A 14,780-nucleotide genomic window follows, 5' to 3' on the forward strand; every position below is an offset into this window, starting at 1 on the left:
GTATTAGAAAAGAGCCTGCCCCCTCTTCTGCAATACCTCTCCAAGCATCCATCACAGCCCAGTACACAGACAGAGAGTAAAGCACTAATCCCAGACCAAGCCCAGGTGGGGGAAGGGGAGAACTGAGATTGACTCAAAACAAAAGCTGAGAAACCTGAAAAGGCTGTTCCTAACACTGCAAGCAAAGGAAGAGTGAAGAGTACTTCGGGAACACAGTGATTAGTGGAGAAACCTAGGAGCACAGAGACAGGGATCAGGCCTCCTCCCATTCCAGGGCTGCAGAGGCAGTGAAAGCATTTGTGTTGGCAGGAAGGCAGCAGAAATAGGCAGCTCTTTCCTGTTTCGGGCAGCAGAATTCAGAGTGGATGTGTGCTCCTCCCTACCAATGGCCCCTTACAGGAAACTGGACCCGTGTCCAAATTGCCTCCCTAGCCCCATGGGTACTTAAATAAGATACACAGCCAACATTTTGTTCCACCTTTATTTTAGCAATTAGACTAAAACAGACATTTTTAAAAGAGTCATTATGTGGCAATTATAAAGTGCATTTTCCACTTGAATGTTGTGTACAAAAATATATTTTAAAATCAATCATGCAAAACATCCTACAAGGCACTTCCAGGCATAGAGCAAGGAGAGGAACCCCCTCACTTCTATGTTCACACTGGGAATGAAAAAAGGGAAAGGCCACAAGTAGTATTTTTAAACTGCTATTGATCAAATAGTCAGTTCCCAACATAGCTTTCACTTATGGCACTGCTCTTCTAGCTAATCTTCCACGTTCCTCCCTAAGCACACCCAATGGACAGCCTGAAAACAAGCCTGTAAGGAGATATCAACATCCATAGCACCCCAGAACCACATGCTTTGTTTTGGCTCACAAACAGCTCTCCATAGGCACAAGAACATGCCAGGAGAACACTGCTTTTCTACAGTCAGTGTCTTACAACATCAACACCATACACTAAATAAATAGAAAGCATCAGTGTGATTCAAACTTGCTTTAAGTTTAAAACCAAGCCAAGCTAGGCAACAGTCCCTTCCAGAGAAACCAGATGCAGGCTCTAAGGGCTGACTTGGGAAGCTGTTTGAACAGAGGAACCAAACCTGATGAGCTCTGACCTAGCAAGCAATTCACAACCTTGACTAAGTGATCAGGGACACTGAAGACATATACTGATTCTGTATTTTGAAAAAGCAGCAGTTGAAGATCAGCTATTCTTCCTTCAAGCTCCTGTCCCTTTTGATATCCAAGAGTGATCCAAGTATCCCTTCTAGGTTAGGGTAAAACAGCTTCTAAGTGATTATACAGTAGTCTCCAGAATTAAAAGCTATGTTAACAAAGTTGCTTCTCTCCATCACATCCACAGGCTGCCAGAGGCACCCAAAATTATATAAAGCTTATGTACTAGAAAAAGAAGTATTCCCTTGACCTCTATTTCTACGAACTGCTCAGCACTCTCTCTTTGAGCTGAGGGATTAAGTTAATTCTGCTCAGTTATCATCCAAGAAGGCCTGTAAGGCTGTTTGGCTCAGCCAAGCTCACCACCTCAGCACACGTCCAGAAGACAAGCCACCTCTTCAACTGTGGGATGGCCTACATCTGTGATTTGTCTCACATGCAGAGGTACTGCCAGGATAATCCCACATCTCACTCTCCTCATGGCTAGTTCTTTACATAGGTAGGGTGAGCCACTTTTCATGGTCAGAGATGCAAAGTCTGGGCATCTGCAGGTCAAACTGGCAGATACTGCTCCAGCAGCAAGGGAAGCCCAGCACATTCATCCAGGACAGCCACAGCACCCTTACATGCAAGCAGTGCTATGCGTCAGTTCCAAAGTGTTTCATCCCACAACATTGCTGGGATTGCACATACCACTCCTTTCTCAGTCAAGGCACTTCCACCACAGTAGGTACACAACAGCCACCTTACTGTACAGGATACAGCATAGACAGCCATGGGGTCTGTTTCCATTTAGCTCCTGTAACACCTGAGCAGAGTCTCCTGCACAGGACCCTGGGCTCCAGCTGGACAAAACTCTGGTTTACAGTCCACACGAGAATGAAATGCATTTTCAGGGTACAGCACAGCCAACTTCAGACATCCATCAAGGGAGGGAAAAGTATCATTGATCACTTATGATTAAAGAAACAGGAAGGTTTTGAAGAAGACAGTCAAGGATGTCAACCCACAGCTGTGACACCAGTGGTATGAGAGATTTTCAAGCTCATCTAACAACCTGTGACTGAGCATATAAGATCAGATCTTCTCCCACAGGCGTATCTCCTAATACAGCAGGCTGTAGGACCACACTTCCCTGTCATCGCATTGCATTTCACTTCCAAAACATGCTTTCTGCCTCACTAGTACAAAGGGCCTCACTACAAGGATATGTGCAAAGAGAGGACTCCATTCCCAGCAATCCAACCACACTATTTCCTGACAAGCACAGCCTGGCTTTTCAAGGAGAGCCCTGCAGCTGTAGTAGAGCCCACTAACAATATAATACTAGGACATACTATGAAGGAGCCTATTAATACTAGGCAGGCAATACAAAGCAGCCACCACTACAGAGCTTGAACAGGCAATATAAGCACTGTAGTGTTTCCCTGGACAATGGCATCTTTACTGAAGAGGAAGAAGTGCTGAAGAGACATGAGCGGTCCCTGGTCCTCTGATCATCTGGAGTGCCAGATTTGCTTCTCTGACTATAAGCCCCCTGCCACACTGCACATTTGGTTTTGGGAGGCTTTGGCTAAGCTACACAGAGCCATACTTCTTCCACCTATTCATACACCTATGTTCAGACTAGCCCTAAGGCCTGCAGACACACCAGCAGCAGTTAGTCAGCCTGACCTTTGTCAATAGTAAGGCCCAAGCTTCTCATAGCCTGAATAACTGGGCCACTCAGGAAAGAGGCCATAGGAGCACCGAGGGCTCCCAAACCGGTCAAATGCACTGCCAAAGTCAGGAGCCTGTGGGGGACGGACGGCTTCCTGGGCAGACTTCAGTTCTGACCGTATGATCCTGTAATTTGTGCCCCTGTTGTTGTCCCAGTACACCCTCCCATTGCACTCAAAGGAAATGGCAAACTCAACTCTTTCGTGTGATTGAATTCCCTCAGGCAAGCTGATGTCAAAAGAAAACGTGTCCTGATCTGACCTTCCATACATATCCTTGACATACTGGCATGGGTGATCTAAAAAGCTTTTCCATGTATCAAATGTCATCCGGATCTTCACTGTCTTTTCAAAAGCGAGGTTCTTCACCTTCACTGTTCCCACAATAGATTTCTCCTTTAGCATACAGTTTTCCAGACAGACGCAGTCTGTCTGGAGGCGGTTTCTGAAGTCCAGGTAGTCTACAGAGGGCTGAACAAAATCCAGGACAAAGTTGTCCTTCTCCACTGTTGTCAGACCCACAATGTTGTCTATCAGCTCTGTGATGTTGAAAGGAATATCTAGAGGATCTTCAAACTCTGAGAAGACCTTCACCATTGTCAAAGCAAAGCCTCTGCTATCTGCAAATGACACCCTCTTCTTTGCTTTGTTGTGTGTGAAGGAGTTTGCTGCCTCTTCTGGTCCATTCAGTGCAGTCTTGTTGCTCAGCTGGATGCAGGGCCTCAGTGGCTTGCTTGGCTTTGGAGCAATTTTGCAGGCACACTTCTCTCTTCGCAAAGGTGAAGAACACAGGTACAGCTGCATTGCGACATCCACAGCCATTGCTTGCTTATGAGGGAAACAGTCTAATACTCTGGAAGATGAGAAGAAGGGTCAGTTGATGCCACAAAAACACTTTAATACTAATTTTGTCAGACAGTTGAAATATCACTTCCCCCCAGCCATCCCAAATAAGCTTGTTTCTTAATTAAAGGCAGGTACTTGCATGGTGCGATTTATAGACATGGTGAGAAACACTACAGAAGTGGCATGACCAGAGCCTGTTGTGGCCCTGAACAGCTCTTCCAACTGCTACAGGGACAGAGTTGCCCTTTAAAGGTGCATATGAAGACACTGTCCTACTAAGCTAGCAATAGCAGGCTCCAGAGCATTTGCAATCCAAAGCAAAGCCCATGGCTCAGTCCTGCCAATGCTCACAAAACCCCCAGATTATCAAATTTCAATGCTATGTAAAGCAGTATTCCTGCCATGCTTTCCTCCCTCTAGGAGAGATTCTCCCCAGGGCTTAACAAGCTTTTGTAGGAATAGGAACTCAGTTTGTCACAAGCTGCCATACACAACTGACTTCACCTTTCATAAAACTCTAAATGTCAGCAAAAATGCACTCATTCAGTTGAACTACACACTTTGCTGTCCCCTAGAACTGCTCCATCCACAGAGCCTCCAAGTAGTACCGTAAAGATAGCAACAGTCTGACACAGCAGCAGGGCACAACACTGCTCTGGAGCTTTCTCCCTTCTACTCCACTTTAAAACAAACACCAGCTCAGAAGGCACATCAGCCAGTTTTACCTCCATGACAGAGTCTGCACCTCAAGCCTCCACAGAGTTTGTGCTAAGCCCCTGGAAAACATCCACACAGGCACAGGGCTCTGCCAAGCACAACTCACCTACCTGAGATTCACTGAGGCTTTGGAAGAAAGTCCTGCTCACAAAAGGCACAGGCCATGTGCCCCTCCACTACGGCCTCTCCTCCAGCACCCAGCCCATTCCTCCAAGGATACAGCACCATCTTTCTCTCCATGTATCCAATGTAGGGCACTTTGCCACATGTAGCCCCAGATGGAGTTGACTGCAGCTAGGCAGCCCCCAGAACACTGCACCTATTGCTCCTGCCCTTACACTGACATTCAGATGGATGCTTTTGGCAGACTCTCTTTGGCCTGGCTCTGGATTAACTGCTGGATGGATTTATCACACACATCCCCCTTAAGTCAACTGTATTGCAGCTGACTTTAAACACAGTATTCCCTTAATAAATATCCTGCTTGGCTGCAGGCCAGGGTCCAAAGCTGCTCTCAACACACAGAGAGGGATGAGGCAGCAACAGTAGCTGTGACCACTGGCTTTTGTGATGCAGCAGAGTTCTAGCTGCCAAAGCCATGCACAGCCAGCTCTAGTCCTTGACTGCTGCTTCCATGCCATGAAAAAGCAAGAGCCACACTCTCACGTTCAGTACTTTAACTCCCCACCCTGTAACACCAACACAGCAGCTCTGAGCAGGCTTACACAGCATCCACTCAGCAAGGGTATCTGCTTATTCAAAGCAGATGTGTGATGGCTTTCATCCCAACACGCTCACCAGCCAACTCCTTCTGCAGCGCCTCCTTTCAGCTCAAAGGCAGCTGCACAAGACACCTCAGATCCACCTGTCTGCTAACACTATTCTGCTCATCTCTACCTGGTTTTGCCAAGTTTTTGTTTATATACTCTTTTTACAGGTCATTTCCTCCTTTAAATTAATGTAGCTTCCAATGCCTCTCTTACTTGGGTCAGTTTCATCTGCATTGCATCTTTTCCCAGGAAAATTTATTCAGCTGAATTCCTGTAATTTCTGAGAAGTCAGGTTTCATAGTAAGCCTTGGTTAATCAGTTTTAAAATGCAGAGGCATAAAATACCCAGCCCAGCCACATAACTTGGAGCTTTTTTCCAAGCTAAAAACTGCAGCAAGAGCTTTTCATAACCAACTTTGAGCGTGAGTCCTGCGGTTTTATGAATAGCCAGTTCATGTGATATCCCAGACACTTCCTGCACTGGAGAGTCTGCTGATACCCATCTCCCAGCCAGGGACAGGTCTCCCCTTTTGGGGCTGAGGAGGGTTGTCTTGAACTTCAGATGCTTTGAAGGCAGAAGCAGGAATACAGTTTGGAGAGCTCATTCAAGAAATGAAGCTCCAGGAAGCAAAAAGTGCAAGGGGGGGAACCCAATGCAGGTACAGGAGCCAATTCCTTTCCCACACCCCTGAAAAGGAGAACAAACTTCACTCTGCCTCTGGACTTCTTCCTGTAGCTTTACCCTCTCCAGAAAAGGATGTCTGCCGCCACGCATTCCTCCCTCCTGTCATTCTACAAAGGAGAATTAAACCAGAGCCAAGGAATTGGCACTTACATCTCCATTATCGAACCCCTTCGGCTGCCTCCGCTCTGCTTCCCAAGCTACCTGGGGACAGGAGACCCCTTGCACAGGGCTGGGCGTGCAGCACTTGCCAAGCCAAAGTCCGCAGCCGTGACACATTGCCGTGACAAGGCTGAAGCAGCGCTCGGACACTCCGCACCCCCTCCTCCTCCCCGATGCAGGGCAGGCCGGGCCGCCCCGTGGGCACAGCCCGCTTACCACAGAAGCCCGCCCGGGCGGTGTTCACTCGCTACAGCCCGTCCCCTCCGCAACACCAGCCAAGCCGCGCCACCCAGACCCGGGAGAGGCAGCAGAAGAGAGCCCCACGGAGGGGCAGCCCTGCCGCTCCAGGGCTACCGTTCCCAGCTCAGCCGGAGGACTGCAGGAACCAAGCCGCAGGATCCCGTTTTCCCCCAGGAACGGCACCGCGGCAGGGAGCGGCAGAACCGCCCCCGCACACACGAGGAGGCTGTGAACCTGGGCAGAGGAAGGTAAAGGGGAGGAGCAGCATCAGTGCCGGAGGTCGCGGCGGGCGAGGCCCGCGCGCCCGTACCTAGCGCTGAGCACGGAGCCGATCCGGCTGCACCACCTCACACCGGGAGGGACCCTGCGCCGACCTCTTAAGAGCGCCAGGCCCCGCCCCACTGAGCTTCAGCCAATCAGCGCGCTCCTAGCGCGGCCGCCCGGCACAGGAGGGGCGGGACCGATCCGGCTGGCCAGCGGGCTCTGAGGGACCGCGCAAGGACTGGGGTCCGGCCTGTCAGGGGAGCTCCCTGAGCGGCGCCTGGGCTCTCGCGTGGGGGAGCCTCGCCGAGCAGCGCCGCCACTCCCTCCGCGCTGGGCAGGCTCATTTTGGTAGAAGTGACAAGCTCAGTCTCAGGCGTCGGCCACCCCCAGCCCTTCACTGTCCATCGGTTCCTGTGCCAGGCTGCTGTCCCTGTGTGTCCAGAATCACAGAATCAATTTGGCTGGAAAAGACCTCTGAGATCATTAAGTCTAACCTATGACTGTGAACCATGATGTCAACTAAACCATAGCACTAAATGCCAGGTCCAGTCTTTCCATGAACACCTTGGGGCAAGTGACTCCACCAACTCCCTGGGTAGCCTATTCCAAAGTCTAACCACCCTTTCTGTGAATAAATTCCTTCTAATGTCTAACCTAAACCTCTCCTGCTGCATCTTAAGACTATGTCCTCTTGTCCTGTCACTGGTTACCTGGGAGAAGAGGCTCCTTTCAGGTACTTGTAGATAGTTATTAAGATCTCCCCTGAGCCTTCTTTTCTCTAGACTAGACACCCCCAGCTCCCTCAGCCGTTCCTCAAAGAACTTGTGTTCCAGACCCATCACCTGCCTTGTTGCCCTTCTCTGGACCCACTCCAGCACCTCAGTGTCCTTCCTGAATTGAGGGGCCAAAACTGAGAAGGGCAGAGTAGGCTTTCCAGGTGCCACAAGTAAGCAGCTAAACCGACAGGAATGTGCTCTTGAGGAAAGCCTTTCTGGGACACCAATCTACCTGTCTGAGCTGGCCCAGGGTGTTTGAGTGCTCAGGGCCAGGTGGAGAGGAGGGTAACTCTCAAATTTATGTCTTGTGGCCACACTGCCAGGGCTGTAATGCCCCTGGGTAGAAATCTCCAGAGGATAATAAAAAATCTGCTTTCCAGACAATATTTATGATGTGCAGTGGAAGAAAATGCCTTTTTTTGTCAATGTGGCTTCCACCCATGAGGAAAAAAACACCAACAAGGGTCTGGCTGGCAAAGAGATCGGCTCCATGGGAATCCCTATGCAGCATATGTGCAGAACTGGAAAGGTGTTTCCAGCATCCTGAAAACATCTGCCAGGTGAGTCGATGCTCTGTCATCGACCCCACTGCTTTGCAGGGCCAGCTGGGCCAAGGGGTCTTCCCAAGTATCCTCCCACCTCCAGTGCCCATTTCTGCTCCTTTGGGCTGCTCCTGAGTCCATGTCAGCACAGAGCCCAGTGTCTTCAATAATTTGGAAAGTGTGCATGGAGGTGGCCTCCCTGTCAGGGCAGTGGTTCTGTGGACAAATGCTGCCTCCATGGGAAAGCAGCAGAGGCTGTAAAGCCTGCTGGAAGGTAGGGATGGTGCATTTACCTTCTCTCCATGGTAGCAGTAGGGATACTTTTTGTGCCACATCTGGCCTCTAACTGCACAGCTGCAAGCAATTCTGCTCTCTCTCACCTTCCTTACAAAGCAGAAAAGCAGGATTGAAGTGTCAACGTTTGTTTACCATTAACTTGTGGAAACACAGCTATTGTTAAAGCTGGAGACTTCCTGCTGGAAGCTGCCATTTAATAAACATTGCTCTGCAAGGAAAAATGGTTTTGTTGGGGGAAAAAATGCTTTTTTGTTTCATAAACTCTTTTTTTATAAAAGCAATGGTAGTATTTAAAGTTGGAGAGAGAGAGCTGAAAGATGTACCTATTGCAGGAGTATTGCAGATTTACAGTAATTTTTCATGTGCTGAGGGTATGGTGGGATTTTAGCATGTGTTACTTAATGACAGGGTTTACAGTAGAAATGAAAGGACCCATGTTCAGATTTCCCCAGAAGACACACATGGGATAAGGTGGCCATGTCCCATGGACCCCCTCCAATGCTGTCTCCCCTTCTCCAGGCAGAGCCACTGCATCCTAGCTCAGCATCGCTGGTGCAGAGAGGTTTGGGTGGAAGTGGTGGACTTAATGGGATGAGCCCCAAAAGTGGTGGAAGCCCCGACCTGACTCACATTTGTCACTATGGTTGCTGGCAACTTGGCACCATGGAGGTGCCAAGGGACATGCTGGTTCACCTCTGTGCTGTGCAGGCTTTGCGCAGCTAGCCCACAGTGCCAGCCACTCGAGGTGGCTCAGGGTGCATTTCTGCCCCTATGTGATGTGAGCAGGGCAGGGTTGCACAACTATGGCTCAGTGTTTGCCCCTGAAGCAAAGGTAGGTGGATATCTGGGCAGGGCACTGTGGCAGACTGTGGACACAGGCTCTTATCTCTGGGAGGCTGAGATAATGGCTATATTTAGCTCAGTGCTAGGCCTTACGCAGTGATCTTTGTGATTTCCCCACAGCCTTCCCCACTCCCCTCTGCTTTGCAGAGGGATGAGAAGGGCTTGTTCCCTGGCATGAGGAAGAGGCTACACATTGCTTCTCTCTGGGGCAGTGTTGTAGAACTAGTCCCATCCATGACAGACAGCTCTGGAAAGAGGGTTCCACTCTCTCGTCATGTCTCACTTGGCTTTTCTTCCTCATTGGATGGGTATTTACCCCAGCACATTCTGGTACAGGACATGATGACTCCTGCACCTCTTGGATGCAGCTCTGCTAGTTTGCTGCCTGAGGGGAGGCTGAGTTTCTCCTAATCTCCAGAGGGGCCCTCCTTCCCTGCCATGATCCCTCAAGAGCCACTTTACCAGCAGGTTTGAGTAAGTCCTTGGGGACCATTCCTGATCTTGCCACCTCCTCAGTGCCCTGCTGGAGACATGGGTGGATGGAGCATCTCCATGTTAGGAATCTGCAGGCTGCTGCGACAGCTCAGCTTCCCAGAAGCCGGCCAGTGGGCAGCCCAGGCAGGAAAGGGGAGAGGGGCCAAGAATGTTGTGCAATGTGTCCACACCGCATCAGGCTGCAGGGACAAGGCTCAAGGGCGAGGGCTGTAAACCAGTGGAGTGGTTGATGTAATAGGGAGCTGTGCAGGGGCTGCTGCCATGGGGCACCCCATCGCATATCTCATGCCCTTTCTCAAATCAGCAGTCCCTTCCCACCTCTTTTAGGTTTCATGAGACTGAATAGCTGATGGAGAGAGACCCAGTGAGCATCCTTGCTGACCAAAAGCAGAGCAGGGCTTGGCTGCAGAGGCCAGGTGGCCACCAGACACTAATCACTGTCTGCTCTTGCTGGCCAGCCAATGCTGGTAACCACTTGGCCAGCTATGGCTAACATGACAGAAAGCTGTAGGAAACATGGATTACCTCACCATCAACTTGGTAACTGCAGTCAACTTGGTAACTCTCACCATCATCTGTAAGTGTGTGCTGAAGCCTGATGTGTTGTTTGGGAACTCCTTGTCCTCCCAGGCCTCAGGCCAGCTTCTCTAGTGTCACAGCAAACACAGCTTCACCAAAGGACAGACTTGAGAAGTCCGCTGGGTGATGAGATTCCCCCTTTTTTCATCCATAGGTCTCAAACTCCTGTGTCTGTCCCAGGCAATTAAGCAAAAAGCATTCAATGTGCCCCAGTATCAAAGGAAGTCTCACTCTTGGCTAAGGCTCTTGACAGTGTTTTGGGGAGCTGTGCTCCAGGGCAGAGGCCCACTGCTTCTCCTGTCCAGAAATGAGGAGTTGCTTCAATATGCTGGCTTTAGGCCCGAAGTGGGGTATTTATCTTGGCATGGCTCCCTTTGGATGTCATGTGCACCCATGGTCAAACACCCCAAGGAATGTGTACTCTGCCCACTGAAGACCATGGTACCTGCCCTTCCAGGCCAATATGCACAGCAAAGATGGTGTGGGGCCAGATACAAAGCCTGGCCTGGCACTGTGTGCTGTAGAAAAAGACTAGATATTACAAAACTATGGTTCTTATATCAAAACGCCCAACAAGAAAAAAACCTTTAAAACCGTTGCAAAGAAAGGGAAATTATGGGGGAATGAATGAAGGCAAATTAGCCACAACAAATCTTTAAGAAAAGCTGCTACTTAGAGAGCAAAAGGGGAGCGGGCTTTCAGAAAAGGAAGAGCTCAAAGGGCAGCACAAGGAGACAAATGACAGTAGAGAAATCAAATGACAGGCAGACAGGAACAACAAAGAGTCCTTGGCCTGGCATACAATGTGCTTGTTGAAAAGGTTGTATCAGTGCTAAGATGAGGCTGAGTACCAAGTTAAAAAGTTTTTTCTCCAGATATTGGGACCCAAGAGAGGGTGAGTCCCTGAAGGAAGAAAATAGTACCTCCTGCTTTTTCAACATATATAATGCTCTTTTCAGAGAGCTGCTCAAGGACCTTGCCTTCCTGCAGTCTACAGAATTCATTCCCATCAGTGAGGTTCTGAAAAAATCATAGCAAAAGAAAAAAGGTTGATTGTCTGTTCCAAGATTGTGTGCAGTGGTGCAACAACTGTGTACCCATCCTTTCCTTTTTTTTCTTAAAAGCCTTCCTTCCTCTATTGAACATGCACTGCAGAAATATGTAGCTTGACCTCCCGGAAACTTTTTTTTGTTATGCTTCAGCTGTTGCATAGAAACATGGTGGTTTCCATCTCTTCTGCTGTTTGTTTAAACCCAGGAGTACCTGGTTGTGCAGATACTGTATGTAAAAAAAAAAAAAAAAAAGGCTGTAAACAGAAGGAAGAAAGGAGCATAAAGATACAGCTTGGACTAAAACTTCAAGTCCTTCAAATTCCTCATGTGCTCCTGCAGGAGAGAGACAGCAAGGGCTGGGATGGAGTGGCAAGAGTATGAAAAGGAATTTGGACTGCTTCAGTGGATTCACTGGTGTGATTGCAAATCCAGAGGTATGCTCAGCTCCTCTCAGGCAGGCTGAATCAGCCCAGCTGCACGGACAGCTTGTCCTTTTTATACCATACAGGTATCCAACTGGCTGAACTTGAACCTGCCCTAGATGCATGCGTTATGGTGAAGCAATATATATTTTGACTTTGGTGCCCTACAAAGTTTGCAAACCTTATTTTGTGGAGCTTGTCTTGGGAACTTGTATGTATTCAGGCTTGGGGACTCAGAGGGCTTATCTTTGTGCAAGAGGCTGAAAGCCTGAAAGGCCACTTGCATGCTGATGAAGGCTGGGAGAGAAAAAGCCAGACTGACAAGTGCATGTAGTTCTTGATGATAAATATGATCCAAATCTCCTTTCAGGGGTCCGTACACTTCAGCTGAGCCTCTCTGAGTATCTAGGCTCAGCTGGTCCATCAATCCATGAAGCATTTTGTCTCATCTGAAGATTAGTGTCCATGAAAGATGGGATCTGTTGCTTTCTGGACCTGCCTATCTTTGTGCCTTCACTATAGAGAGAATCTGGAAATCAGCAGGAACAAGATGCCTGACTTTTAAACAGTATCCTGAGCAAGTGCCAAAGGCAATATCAGTGGTAAAGGCAAAAGCTTAGGGTGCTGGGGAAGGTCAGCCTTTGCATTTCTTGAAAATGTTTTTCAAGTGTAACCTGGCCTTTTTATTTGGAAGTTTTAATTTAATCCTGTATGAGCAGAAGTTATTAAAATATTTTTACCTAATTAACTAGAATCTTGACATTTCCTTCTTGCAGAAAGTAACTGCTAGCAAAAATTACCCCTCTCTGGGGATCATGTATTTCTGCCAACTTTCTCAACTCTCTTTGATTGCTTAGTCTAGAAATTACTCCAGTCCACTCTTCTCACTTTGCCTCCCACAAGGTCTGGTTGATTCCCATCCCTCTTTTGGGTGGATTCTCCTTGGGAGTCTTAATAATGCCTAATGCACCTCAGGTTGTGGCTGATGTGAGCTGGGTTTGAGCTGTTTGACAGCTTTGGGACAACCTTTAAAGCCCTTGGTCCCACAGCTTCTAGAGTTGTGCCTGTGGTGGAGTTTGCTCAAGTAAAGAATTTGCTTAGGTCCTCCAAGAAGTAGGCAGAGTTAGCTCAATCAAATTAAACAACCAAGTACTGTTTGATTAACAGCTTAACCCAAGCTGCTTGTGGCTTCCCTGGCAGCCAGGACTGATCCAGCCTGTGCAACAGAATGACTGGGACTTTGCACTGTTCCTGTCCAGGGAACCATGTGCGGAACGAAGCCACTCTGGTACCCAAACTGCCTCCAAGATTTTTAAAGCCTCTGTTTAAACATGAGCTAGAGCAGCTATAAATAGCAACCAGTGTCCCCTGGTTAACTCAAGGGCTTTGATCATGGAACTGGCTCAGTGTGTGAGTGATTGGCTGCTCACAACCTCAGCTCGCACATTGACTGGGGGCCAAGTTCATCAGTACTCCTGGTTTATTGCTGCCTTGTAATCTGGGTAATGGAGGGGTGGGAATATGTTCCATTTGACACCTCAAAATATGAAAATACATATTTATCTATTATATGGCAATTAAAATGCTTGTACATAATTACAACATACAATTCATAATCAAAAATATAAAGCATGAATTTCAAATTAAGACTTAAGTGCAAAGCAATCTGTAATTTCTAAAGTTGAATAATATAATTACAATAAATCTCTTGATAAACGGTTGGAAGCAGCTGCCTCAGGGAGGGGAGGATGCTTGACACCAATATTGCATAGCCAGCAATGTCCCCATCTGGTATGGATGCTGCAGTGCATAGTCTGACCACTGCCTACCACAGTGCTGCTGGCCCCCAGCATAGCATCTCTTATCTGCATGAGCACGCATCCTATTTATTGAGCAGGCTTCCTTTGTTTTGCAGCTCACTGTCCCTTATAAGTGTGTTATTGTCTTATGATCAGACATCATGGTTGTAATATGCACAGCACTCCAGGTTTAATTGGTTTCTCCATGTCATTCTGAAGTGCAAGTCTCTTAAGTCATTGTCAGGGCTGTGTTCCCTGCTGCCAGGGACTGCCAAGGCTGTATGTGGAGCACTGTGCCCAGTTTGTGTTCTTAGGGTGACATAAATGGTGACAGGTTTCAGCCCAGTGGCTGCTACCAGACTGGAGCATATGGCATGTAAGAAGACATCACAGGAAACCCTGGGCTTCTTCAGCCCAGAGGAGAAACATCAAATAGTGCCCTAGATGTGTCTTCCACTGTGCGAGAGGTAGACAGTGAATGCAGAGCCAAACCTTCTCAGAGATGCCCAATGAAAGGACAAGCACGAATAGGCACTTCTGCAACACAGGGACCTCTGATGAGACAGGTGGAAACCGCTGTTCCAGAGCAATGGGATGGTAGTACATGGCCCAGAGAGGTGGTGGTACCTCCATCCTTGGGAACCAATCTTGCCTTGGCCCAAACATCCTGAGCTGATTGAGTGTCCCTCACACAAGGAGTGAGGATGGGACAGACACCTTCAGAGGATCATTCCACACATATCCATCCATGATTGTATGATTATATTTCCCCATTTGAAACTGTTGCCCTCTGAAAGCAAAGATGGCTACTGAGTCCCCTGATGCGGTCTATGGTAGTTCACAAACCCATCTCAGTGGAGATGGAGAGCTCTCACAGGAGCAGGCAAAAACCCACAGTGCTTAAGAGTATGTGCTAGAGTGAGCAAATACAGAATGATGAGAGGCAGGTAAGACATGGAGAACTCATGTATCAGCATGGCATTTAATGTAACATTTAATATCCAGCAAGATGTCACATTTAATATCCAGCGCCATTTAATATCCAGCAAGCTATCTAGTCTAAGGTAAACACATGCATCCCTTACTAATACAGAGATATCTTATTCTGCATGAAGCAATTAAGCCTCTCTGTAGGCTGTGCACAAGTGAAGTGGCTCATAGACCTTTGCCCACAGTGCAGAGTGTGACTCTTGCACCTCTGAAGACTTTCTGCCTGCCTTAGCTCCTGCTGCAGACCAGATGGGCTCCTGCTGGGTACCACTGATCCCCACAATATGTTCATCTGCCATCTGCACAGCAGTCTTAAGTAGTCTTGGGCTGGTTTGTTTCACTACTGACTCTGAATGAAGTGAATTCTACATGAATGAAGATCTTATCAGGGATCCTGTAAACC

At 48.2% G+C, this 14,780-nt stretch overlaps 1 protein-coding gene across 3 annotated transcripts; it reads right to left on the reverse strand.

Moving 5' to 3' along the window:
• Window positions 1-463: 463 nt before the first annotated feature.
• On the reverse strand, window positions 464-6,716 carry PPP1R3B (protein phosphatase 1 regulatory subunit 3B). Of its 3 annotated transcripts, none has more exons than XM_056490104.1 (2): window positions 6,629-6,716; window positions 464-3,754 (listed from the first exon to the last, which is right to left on the reverse strand). In XM_056490104.1, exon 2 carries the CDS (start codon window positions 3,721-3,723, stop codon window positions 2,863-2,865), a length of 861 nt encoding a protein of 286 aa, XP_056346079.1. In that variant the 5' UTR covers window positions 3,724-3,754; window positions 6,629-6,716; the 3' UTR covers window positions 464-2,862. The 3 variants fall into 3 exon arrangements, with proteins under 3 accessions (XP_056346079.1, XP_056346078.1, XP_056346077.1); XM_056490103.1 differs by having other exon boundaries at window positions 6,295-6,675; XM_056490102.1 differs by having other exon boundaries at window positions 6,070-6,675.
• Window positions 6,717-14,780: the final 8,064 nt, after the last annotated feature.

Source organism: Oenanthe melanoleuca, chromosome 4 (assembly GCF_029582105.1).
Source record: "Oenanthe melanoleuca isolate GR-GAL-2019-014 chromosome 4, OMel1.0, whole genome shotgun sequence".
Lineage (NCBI taxonomy): Eukaryota > Metazoa > Chordata > Aves > Passeriformes > Muscicapidae > Oenanthe > Oenanthe melanoleuca.